Source organism: Arachis ipaensis, chromosome B07 (genome assembly GCF_000816755.2).
Source record: "Arachis ipaensis cultivar K30076 chromosome B07, Araip1.1, whole genome shotgun sequence".
NCBI classification, from domain to species: domain Eukaryota; kingdom Viridiplantae; phylum Streptophyta; class Magnoliopsida; order Fabales; family Fabaceae; genus Arachis; species Arachis ipaensis.
This window is the reverse complement of record NC_029791.2, coordinates 114,797,781-114,810,293: the sequence shown is the minus strand read 5'-3', so window position 1 is coordinate 114,810,293 and position 12,513 is coordinate 114,797,781. Positions and strand designations below refer to the sequence as shown.

At 36.1% G+C, this 12,513-nt stretch overlaps 2 protein-coding genes across 2 annotated transcripts in view; both read right to left on the bottom strand.

Moving 5' to 3' along the window:
* The window catches only part of LOC107605929 (rust resistance kinase Lr10), a 19,331-nt gene that overhangs the window by 4,189 nt on the left and 2,629 nt on the right, over nucleotides 1-12,513 (bottom strand). The window lies entirely within an intron of this gene.
* LOC107607713 (rust resistance kinase Lr10-like) lies at nucleotides 634-2,242 on the bottom strand. Its single transcript, XM_021106292.1, has 2 exons — nucleotides 2,117-2,242; nucleotides 634-1,868 (listed from the first exon to the last, which is right to left on the bottom strand). Exons 1-2 carry the CDS (start codon nucleotides 2,127-2,129, stop codon nucleotides 736-738), a joined length of 1,146 nt encoding a protein of 381 aa, XP_020961951.1. The 5' UTR covers nucleotides 2,130-2,242; the 3' UTR covers nucleotides 634-735.

Sequence of the window (12,513 nt, the reverse complement as noted above, 5' to 3'; positions counted from 1 at the left end):
AAAAGAAGGCTGCTGTAAGTCTGTAACAAGCACAACACTTATTGGGAGAATCATTTCTACAAAAACTCTCTCATATGGTGAGTCTTATAAAATTATCTTTCAAGTATTAACCTTAATATAAAATTCTTTTTAAAATTATATTCTTCACTTTTATTGCATCGTGCATTAAGATAATTTGTCTTCTTATAAACCTTGGAAGAGGCTAGACTACTATACGGATATTTTCTTTAAATTTGTTCATTTATTAATTTTCCACAAATAATGCGCGTAGCTTTTTGTTTTCTTATATTTCTTTTTTCCTTTGCTTAGGCGTGATGCTTTTGCTTTTCAGCTAAACATAGCCATTCAAGTCATGATCATCAAGAAGCTCAGAAGATGAAGACCATTTTTCACTCATTCATTTAGCATAGTAATCAATTTTTGGATGGTGGGTTTTGATTGTTAATTAGCTTAATCAAATTGCGGGCTAAAGAGTGTCTAACCAATTTTTTATACATTGAGAATTCATCGTAATTATTAGAAAAATGATATTGTTACTCTTATTTTTTTATAATATTATTGTTCACATATATATTATCTAACTTGATTAAAAAGTATATATAAATCACATAGGAACGAATTTATTGTCATCATATACATCAGAAATACTAACATACACAACATAGCCAAAGACATAAGCTAACTAGGTACAGAGCATGCAACATTATATCAAAGTAGAGTCCAAACCGATTATTTCTATTCCTTTGAATCACTAACTGACGACATGTCAGAGGAAAGTGATGAACTGCTATGAGTTGTGGTATGTTCAACATTCTCTTCTCTGGGTGCATTAAGTGGGTAGAAGTATGGTTTTGGAGGCATTTCTAAGTCATCGTCTTGTTCAAGTATCTCCACAACTTTCTTCATTGAAGGTCGATCATTAGGCTTTGTCTGTATACACCACAATGCCACAATCATCATTCTTTTAGCCAACTTCATCTCTTCATCTGTGTCATTTTCTATTGTTATTTCCCTTCCATCCTGCAATTCATCATAAACCCAAAAGGGAAAATATATCTGGCTGGAATTTTCATTCAGTGCATTCAAATTCTTCCTTCTACTAGCCATCTCCATTAACAACATCCCAAAGCTATAGACATCGGCTTTGTACGAGATTGCGCCAACATTTCTGTAGAAGAGCTCAGGAGCCATATACCCTATGGTTCCTCTTGCTGCAGTCAGAGACACAATGCTTTTATCAGTGGGAGATAGCCTTGCAAGTCCAAAGTCAGAGACTTTTGGATTGAAGTTTTCATTCAAAAGAATGTTGTGAGGCTTGATGTCAAAGTGCAGAATTTTCATGTCACACCCATTATGCAAGTATTCAATACCACGTGCCACTCCAAGGGAAATGGTATAGAGTTTTTCACAACTTAAGGAAGCACTGTCTTGAGGTGAAAATATGTATTTTTCTAAAGAGCCATTCTGCATTAACTCATATACCAAACAACGCTTTGATCCCTCCACACAGAAACCAATGAGTTGCACCACATTAACATGGTGAATTCTTCCAATAGTAGCAACTTCATTGATGAATTCTTGGCCATTGGATTTGGCCTCATTCAATACCTTAACAGCTGCTAGACGACCGCTTCGAAGTTTTCCTTGGAAGACAGAGCCATAGCCTCCATTTCCTAGTTTAGTCTTGAACTTTTCAGTTATGTTCTTGATTTCTTTGTAGGAGTATCTAATTGGCATAATGTTATTGTCACTTTGCAGAAAATCTTCGATATTATCATATATGGATAAATGCCTTCGTCTCCATTTATATATGCAGAAGATAATGATGCATGGAGCTCCAAGTGCAAATTTGGCAAGAACAAATAAAACTGTAAAAGAGATGGGAAGAGTAGAGAAATCATAAAAGTCACTCACTTTAGCACTTCTAGATTTGAATGGCAAAATTTTACACTTATTTATGCTATGTTTCTTTGTTGTTGTTTCTCATATTTACTGCTAAATTCTAATGGTGTTTTCTTCCTAAATTCCATGATGTCATCATCATAGACCTATCCATAGATTTCGATCCGAAATAAAATAATTAAGTACGTGACGCAAAGGGAAAGACAAGGCTTACAGATTCCAGCCATTAGAACCCGAAGTGATATCCCTAGGACTACAAGAAACAAACAGGGAAAAGATTAAATTAATATTATAGTAAGCTAATGACACTAGAATTCTTAAGTTTTCTATAAATATGTCAATACTAAATTTAGTTTATATCAGCACAGAGAAAACATCTATCTATATAACTAAATTTATAATATGATAGAAAATAACATTTATATAACAAATCTAGTATCAATTTTATAATTTTTCACATTAAATTTTTCAATATTAATTTCTCATATCAAGGATTGAGCAAACTTCATTTTATGAAAATTATATAAAAGATATCAAAGTAATGTTATAATGAATTAATGACAGCTAAGTTTTTAAATACATAATATATTATATCAATATTAAATTTATCTTATTACAATATAAAAAATGACATCTATCTATATAGTTACCTTTATAATATCATAGAGAATAACATATATAAACTTAACTGTCATAACCAATCTCATAATTTTTCACATCTATAAAAGTCGTATATAGCCATATGAAGAATGAATAATCTTGATATAATTTTAATAGTTATAATTCTAAATTGCAATATATGGCCATGTATACATGAAAATAATAGTTATTCCATAATTCAACATATTTTTTGTTAATAGTTTATTACATTAAGAAATAGTAGAATATTTTTTGTTTCTTATATAGAAATGTAGAAGAAGAAAATTAGACAAGGAAATGTTGAACGACAACTGTAAATTCTGGTTAAATCAGTAGATAATTAGTCAATATATCAGTTTTTAATAAGAAGGATTAGAAATGTGAATATTATATTAAATTATGGTAGAGCTCATCGAAACGAAAATTTTGACACTAATTTCGAAAAAAACGGTCCAAGATTGGACCGAATAGGCTAAACCGGTTGAACCGGGCCCAAACCGAGCCGTGGGCCCAACCGAACCAGTTTATTAAAAGGACCCACGTCCTCCTCTTCCCCATTTCAGCAACGTTGAAGTTGCAGGGGAAAGGAGAGAAAGGAATCCCGTAACCCTACGGTGAAATTCCAACTGACGTAACTTCTCCGTCCAAGTTCCGATTGCCGCACCGTTTGCGGCCACGCGTTCACTGCGTTGAGCTCTACGTTTTTACTGGAACAATTTTATAGGTAACTTGTTATTTCACACCCAGCTTTCATTTCCCCCAATTTTCGAGTTTTGAGAAGGGGTGTTGAATTTCTTTGATTTTTGATGTTTTAGGATCCAATTAGTTTGAGAAAAACGTTCACTCTTGCTTATGTGAAGCTTGGGTAAGGTGAGGATACGATAATTCTATTTTAATTTCATTGGATTTGAGCTTTGAGTATTAAATTGGATATATATGTGTTATGAATGTGTATTAGGTTGAAAATAAATAATTGGAGCCCGAAATTGTGAATACTGGAACTTGAAGGAAGCGGATTAGTTGAGGTTTTGAGGGCTATGTTCTTTTAGGAAAATTGTCTTGGAATAATATTTGGAAATCGGTTAAGGTATGGTTTAGGTTTCTTGCATTTAATATATAATGTTCTGTGAAAACTTAGGCTAGATGACCATAGGATAAGTTGGAATGCAGGTGTATGTTTAATGTTTAGTAATTTGTCGATGAATATATTTGGTTGAAGTTTATTGGATAATTAGTTATTAATTTTGGATGGTGAATATTGTTATGTTAATTTGGAGAGAATTATGGTTGAATGTTATTGTTGATGAACATGGTTGGTTTGGTGCTTATTGATTAACTAATGATTTGGTGAATTATTGATTTGAGGTATTTTGTGTTAGAAGCCTAGGATTAGTGAACTATGATCCTAAGTTGACCTTTGGTTGTTGGATTTGAATATTGTATGAGTATAATTATTAATCTGAGGTAGATTTATTGTGGTGACTGTTATGATGATGAGGAAGGGTATGTTGAATTGAAAAGAAAGTCCGAGTTTTAGAGGAGATGCTGCCGAAATTTTATAAAAATTAGAGATTTTGTTTATATGATTATTTAAAAAGATTTAGATTCAAGGGTTATATGGTTTGATTTAGAATTGTTAAGAAAATGAGCATGTTTTAAGTTTGATTCATTTAGAAAAGAATGAATTATGTTTTGAATTGGAACTATTGATGGACGGAATGGGAGGTGTGGTAATGAAGGATAAGGATTGAATATGATTGACGTATAATAATGAATAAGATGCGATTGAGAATGATGTGGATGTTGATGAATTATAATTGAATTATTTACATAGCTTATGAATTTGAATAATCTGAGATACGAGATTCCCTGGATCAAGTGCCGTGGCTTGCCACCACGTGTACCAGGTTGAAAACTCGATACTCTGTTGACCCTACGATGTAAGTGTGACCGGACACTATATAAATTCCCGAGAATGTTACCCCCATTGAGCAATATTGATTATTTGAGAAAAAGCTATGCATAGACTCTTGGGGATGTACGTCGGGGGACAGTCTAAGGACAATTCAGACTTGTCGGGTTGGCTGGATAACCGACAGATGAGCCTCATCAGCCATAGGACAGGCATGCATCATATGCATAATACTTGAATTACTTGCTTGTGCTTTAATTGGGTGTGCCTATGTATACTTGCCATGTTAAATGTGTATTTGTTACCTGCAGTAACTGTAACCTTCTTGTGCTTGCCTTTATCTGTTTACTTGTCTATGAAAATGTATGATGGAGTTGGAGGTATGGAGGAATCGCAGTATGGGACTTAGATTTTAAGGTTAAGTTAAGTTAGGATTAAATATTCTTAGAAAACCACCTTTTATGACTTCTGTTTAATACTTTAAGCTCTATAATCTGAGTGTCGGCGTTCTAGAATTGCCTCTGGCATTCCCAGGACCTTATATATTATGTGTGTGGCACCTCTACCATACTGAGAACCTCCGGTTCTCATTCCATACTATGTTGTTGTCTTTCAGATGCAGGTCGAGAGGCATCTCGTTAGGCGTCTGGACTCTTGAAGCGGAGTGGTTACATGGTTATTTTGTTATGCTATGATGTATATATATGTACTTAGCTTTCTCTCCGTATAACTTGTTCTTTTTTATCCTCTTAGAGGTTTATGGAGAGGCAGGATTGTGTATATGTACTTTTGGATTTTGGATATGTATGTATATATGTGTAAATATTCTTCGGCCAGTCTTGACTTCGCAGGCTGAGTTAGGAGCTTGTTATTTTGTATCTTTGGCACTCTATTCCTACTTTTGTTATCTTATGTTTAGTAGTTATGGTTTTCTTAGCACGCAAGTTAACTCGTTCCTTGAGCGTTGCGCTTTTATTTCGCGACTTTTATTTCCCCTATTCTTCAAGGCTCCTAGCATATTATAATTCTTCTGCTATTATGTGTACTCATTTTATTTTAGAGGTCGTAATACCACACCACCTTCGTTTTACGACTTAAGCATAAAGCTTAGTGTGGTAGGGTGTTACATTATGGTATCAGAGCAGTTCGTTCCTATAGAGCCTGAAAGACAGACTGATTGTACTTCTGTGTATTCTCTGTATATGTGTGTATGTGCTATTAGAATATCTGATTGATATATATGGCATAAATGTTTGTGAGCATGCATTTGGAACTTAAAGCATTAGACTTGCGATATTGAGACTGATCAACTTAATATCGCTTGTTTGGTGTGTATAAGGACCAGATGTCGACTCGCGGACGCGGTCGCGGGCGAGGTAGAAGTAGGAAAGGCACCATTACTCCTAGCCCGGTAGGGAATGATCCAGTAGACTTTATGGCTGCCTTGGGAAATATGGCTGCAGCTATGCAGGCAACAACTGAGATGCTGGGTAACCAGATAAATTAGGATAATCATGGGAATAATAATGATGAAGACGGTCCTATGACACTTACTACGTTTTTGAAAGTTTGCCCTCCGACTTTTAAGGGAACTTCAAATTCCACTGATGCAGATAATTGGATCCAGGCTATGGAAAGGGCGTTGCAGGTTCTTGAGGAGCAATGGGTTGAGTTTGGAACTTATCAGCTGCAAAGCGAGGCTCAGCATTGGTGGTAGGGAATACGACGTATCCTGCAGGTAGATGATGCTGGGATAACCGGGAGGTTGGTTATCTAAGAATCATGTTTTGCTTGAATATTCTGAAAAGTTAGTACAGTTTATGCCAGAAGGGTTAGAAGCACCAGTTGTGGTGAATAGTTACTATTTGAACTCTATGATAGTAAACTGTTCTGGAACTGAATGTCAGGGTATTATGTTATTAACTGCGGGAGTATCAGGTGATGATTAGAGTTTAGAGCAGATTATAATTGTATATGAATTTCCAGATGTGTTTCCGGATGATATTAATGAATTTTCACCTAACCGGGAAGTTGAACTTGCAATTGAGTTGGTGCCTGGAGTCGGTCTGATTTCGATTACTTCTTACAGGATGTCACCTTTAGAAATGGCTGAACTAAAAGCTCAGCTGGAGGATCTGTTGGGTAAGCATTTTATCCGACCAAGTGTTTCTCCGTAGGGAGCATCAGTATTACTGGTAAAGAAGAAGGATGGACGTATGCGCTTGTGTGTTGAATATCGGCAATTGAATAAGATCACTGTGAAGAAAAAATATCCGTTACCTAGAATCGACGATCTAATGGATCTGTTACAGGGTGCCGGTGTGTTTTCTAAGATTGATCTGTGATCCGGTTATCATCATATAAAGGTTAGAGACGAGGATATTCCGAAAACTGCTTTCAGGATGCGTTATGGTCATCACAAGTATACGGTGATGTCTTTTGGTTTAACTAATGCTCCAGCAGTATTTATGGATTATATGAACAGAATTTTCTGGCCGTATCTAGATAAGTTTATCATTGTCTTCATTGATGATATTCTTGTTTACTCTAAGACTGAGGAGGAACATGCTGATCACTTGCGAACTGTGCTGTAAATTCTAAGAGACAGGAAGTTGTATGCTAAGTTATCTAAATGTGAGTTTTGGAAGAGTGAAGTAAAGTTTCTCGGACACGTGGTGAGTAAGCAGGGAATAGCCGTGGATCCTGTTAAGGTGGAAGCAGTGATGAATTGGGAGCGACCAACTTCAGTGACAGAGATCAGGAGTTTTCTAGGTTTGGCGGGATATTATCGCAGATTCATTAAGGGATTTTCACAGCTCGCCTTACCTTTAACTAATCTGACTAGGAAGGATACACCTTTTATCTGGACTCCGGAGTGTGAGGAAAGTTTTCAAACTTTGAAGCACAGATTGACTATTGCACCCATGTTAGTATTTCCTGAACCAAGTGAATGGTTTGAAGTATACTGTGATGCATCACTGAAGGGTCTAGGATGCGTTCTGATGCAGCACCAGAATGTTGTAGCATACGCCTCACGGCAATTAAGACCGCATGAGATGAACTACCCGACGCATGATTTAGAACTTGCTGCTGTTGTGTTTGCTTTAAAGATCTGGAGGCACTACCTCTATGGCATTAAGTTTCATGTTTTCTCAGACCATAAGAGCTTGAAGTATCTTTTTGAGCAGAAAGAGTTGAATATGCGTCAGAGGAGGTGGATGGAGCTTCTGAAAGATTATGATTTTGAATTGAATTATCATCCAGGAAAAGCGAACGTTGTGGCGGACACCTTGAGTCGGAAGTCTTTATATGCAGCTTGGATGATGCTACAGGAGGAAGAGTTACTGAAGGCATTTCAAGGTTTGAATTTGAGAGTTAGAGAAGAATCTAGAATTTTGTGTTTGAGTCAGTTGTAGATTTCAAGTGATTTAAAATCAGAACTTCTGAAGGCTCATCAAGATAGTGAAGCGTTACATAAAGTATTACTAGCAGTTGAACAGGAGAAACAGTGGAGAGTGTCAGAAGAACAGGATGGTTTGTGGAGGTTCAAGAACCAGATTATTGAGAGTGTCAGAAGAACAGGATGGTTTGTGGAGGTTCAAGAACAGGATTATTGGGCCAAATATTGGAGACTTGCGACCGAGTACCTTGAAGGAAGTTCATAAGAGCGGGTTTTCAATTCATCCAGGGAGCACCAAAATATATCAGGATCTGAAACTGATGTTCTGGTGGCCAGGTATAAAGAATGATGTGGCGTTGCATGTATCTAAATGTTTAACGTGTCAGAAGGTTAAGATTGAGCATCAAAGACCATCACGGACCCTTCAGCCTTTGGAGATTCCACAATGGAAATGGGAGAGTATCACAATGGATTTTGTGATAGGTTTGCCTAGAACCCGATCTGGTTGTGACGCTATTTGGGTGGTTATGGATCGACTGACAAAATCAGCTCACTTTCTTCCTATCTGAATAAGTTGCACAATGGAGGAATTGGCTCGAATGTATATCAAAGAGATTGTCAGGTTGTATGGTGTGCCTTCTACTATCATATCTGACAGAGATCCTCGTTTCACATCAAGATTTTGGGGAGCTTTTCAGCGTGCATTTGGGACTCAGTTAGGCTTGAGTACTGTGTATCACCCTCAGACAGATGGTCAGTTAGAGAGAACTATTCAGACCTTGGAAGATATGCTAAGAGCTTGTGTTTTGGACCAGCCAGCGAGCTGTGATCGGTATATGCCATTAGTAGAGTTTGCTTATAATAATAGCTACCATGCAAGCATCGGAATGACTCCATATGAGGCTCTATATGGCAGGAAATGTCAATCTCCACTATGTTGGTATGAAACTGGAGAAAGAAGTTTGTTAGGGCCTGAGATGATAGCTAAAACTACTGAACAGATAAAGAAGATTCGTAGTCGAATGCTTATAGCCCAGAGCCGCCAGAAGAGTTATGCTGATAAGAGGCGAAAGCCTTTGGAATTTGAGGAAGGGGAGCATATTTTCTTTGAAAGTTACACCAACCACTGGAGTGGGAAGAGCTATTAAGACTAAGAAACTGAATCCCCGTTATATTGGACCGTTTGAGATCTTGAAGAGAATTGGGTCGGTAGCTTATAGAATTGCCTTACCACCATATCTTTCGAATTTGCATGATGTGTTTCATGTGTCACAGCTTCGGAAGTATACTCCTGATGCAAGTCATGTTCTAGAACCGGAACCAATTCAAGTAAGAGAAGATCTAACAGTTCCAGTAATTCCGGTAAGAATTGATAACACCAGTGTTAAACGATTATGTGGAAGGGAAGTATCATTAGTAAAAGTAACTTGGACTCGAGCTGGTATCGAGGAACACACTTGGGAACTCAAATCAGATATGTGAAAGGACTACCCACATCTCTTTTCAAGTAACTGAATTTGAATTTTGAGGGCAAAATTCTTTGTTAGGTGGGTAGGATGTAAACTCCGGTTAAATCAGTAGATAATTAGTCAATATAGTAGTTTTTAATAAGAAGGATTAGAAATGTGAATATTATATTAAATTAGGGTAGAGCTCATCGAAACGAGAATTTTGACACTTTCGAAGAAAACGGTCCAAGATTGGACCGAACAGGCTGAACCGGTTGAACCGGGGCCAAACTGGGCCGTGGGCCCAACCGGACCAGTTTATTAAAAGGACCCACGTCCTCCTCTTCCCCATTTCAGCAACGTTGAAGTTGCAGGGGAAAGGAGAGAAAGGAATCCCGTAACCCTACGGTGAAATTCCAACTGACGTAACTCCTCCGTCCGAACTCCGATCGCTGCACCGTTTGCGGCCACGCGTTCACTACATTGAGCTCTACGTTTCTACTGGAACAATTTTATAGGTAACTCGTTATTTCACACTCAGCCTTCATTTCCCCAATTTTTTAGTTTTGAGAAGGGGTGTTGAATTTCTTTGATTTTTGATGTTTTAGGATCCAATTAGCTTGAGAAAAACGTTCACTCTTGCTTATGTGAAGCTTGGGTAAGGTGAGGATACGATAATTCTATTTTAATTTCATTGGATTTGAACTTTGAGTATTAAATTGGATATATATGTGTTATGAATGTGTATTAGGTTGAAAATAAATAATTGGAGCCCGAAATTGTGAATACTGGAACTTGAAGAAAGAGAATTAGTTGAGGTTTTGAGGGCTATGTTCTTTTAGGAAAATTGTCTTGGAATAATATTTGGAAATCGGCTAAGGTATGGTTTATGTTTCTTGCATTTAATATATAATGTTCTGTAAAAACTTAGGCTAGATGACCATAGGATAAGTTGGAATGCAGGTGTATGTTTAATGTTTAGTAATTTGTCGATGAATATATTTGGTTGAAGTTTATTGGATAATTAGTTATTAATTTTGGATGGTGAATATTGTTATGTTAATTTGGAGAGAATTATGGTTGAATGTTATTGTTGATGAACATGGTTGGTTTGGTGCTTATTGATTAACTAATGATTTGGTGAATTATTGATTTGAGGTATTTTGTGTTAGAAGCCTAGGATTAGTGAACTATAATCCTAAGTTGACCTTTGGTTGTTGGATTTGAATATTGTATGAGTATAATTATTGATCTGAGGTAGATTTATTGTGGTGACTGTTATGATGATGAGGAAGGGTATGTTGAATTGAAAAGAAAGCAGGTTTGGACCCGAAAAGGGTGGTAAAGTCCGAGTTTTAGAGGAGATGCTGCCGAAATTTTATAAAAATTAGAGATTTTGTTTATATGATTATTTAAAAAGATTTAGATTCAAAGGTTATATGGTTTGATTTAGAATTGTTAAAAAATGAGCATGTTTTAAGTTTGATTCATTTAGAAAAGAATGAATTATGTTTTGAATTGGAACTATTGATGGACGGAATGGGAGGTGTGGTAATGAAGGATAAGGATTGAATATGATTGACGTATAATGATGAATGAGATGCGATTGAGAATGATGTGGATGTTGATGAATTATAATTGAATTATTTACATGGCTTATGAATTTGAATAATCTGAGATACAAGATTCCCTGGATCAAGTGCCGTGGCTTGCCACCACATGTACCAGGTTGAAAACTCGATACTCTGTTGACCCTACGACGTAAGTGTGACCGGCACTATATAAATTCCCGGGAATGTTACCCCCATTGAGCAATATTGATTATTTGAGAAAAAGCTATGCATAGACTCTTGGGGATGCACGTCGGGGGACAGTCTAAGGACAATTCATACTTGTCGGGTTGGCTGGATAACTGATAGATGAGCCTCATCAGCCATAGGACAGGCATGCATCATATGCATAATACTTGAATTACTTGCTTGTGCTTTAATTGGGTGTACCTATGTGTACTTGCCATATTAAATGTGTATTTGTTACCTGCAGTAACTGTAACCTTCTTGTGCTTGCCTTTATCTGTTTACTTGTCTATGAAAATGTATGATGGAGTTGGAGGTATGGAGGAATGGCAGTATGGGACTTAGATTTTAAGGTTAAGTTAAGTTAGGATTAAATATTCTTAAAAAACCACCTTTTATGACTTCGTTTAATACTTTAAGTTCTATAATCTGAGTGTCGGCGTTCTAGGATTGCCTCTGGCATTCCCAGGACCTTATATATTATGTGTGTGGCACCTCTACCATACTGAGAACCTCCGGTTCTCATTCCATACTATGTTGTTTTTCAGATGCAGGTCGAGAGGCATCTTGTTAGGCGTCTGGACTCTTGAAGTGTTGTGGTTACATGGTTATTTTATTATGCTATGATGTATATATATGTACTTAGCTTTTTCTCCGTATAACTTGTTCTTTTTGATCTTCTTAGAGGTTTATGGAGAGGCAGGATTGTGTATATGTACTTTTGGGTTTTGGATATGTATGTATATATGTGTAAATATTCTCCGGCCAGTCTTGACTTCGCAGGCTGAGTTAGGAGCTTGTTATTTTGTATTTTTGGCACTCTATTCCTACTTTTGTTATCTTATGTTTAGTAGTTATGGTTTTCTTAGCACGCAAGTTAACTCGTTCCTTGAGCGTTGCGCTTTTATTTCGCGACTTTTATTTTTCCTATTCTTCAAGGCTCCTAGCATATTATAATTCTTCTGTTATTATATGTACTCATTTTATTTTAGAGGTCGTAATACCACACCACCTTTGTTTTACGACTTAAGCGTAAAGCTTAGTGTGGTAGGGTGTTACAACAACTAAAAAGAAAACTTATACAAAAAGAAAATTCTTGTGGTGCTTCATAAGATTTTAGAATCAGTAACCATCTATTTATAATCTATAAATTATAATCTATAAATGTTGGTATCAATTTTCTATACAATAAATTTTGGCTATTTTGTTTTTTTAATGATGTCACATTTTACTTCTAAATACATAATAATAACATATGAGAATGAGTCTACACTTTAAAATTATAAACATTGTATTTGAAAAATATTAATACTAATAACACTGGAAATAAATATACATAAATAATATAAATTAATCATTAAATACAAAATCAATTTATTATTATTCATTCTCAAAAATTAAAAAAAAATTTACTGA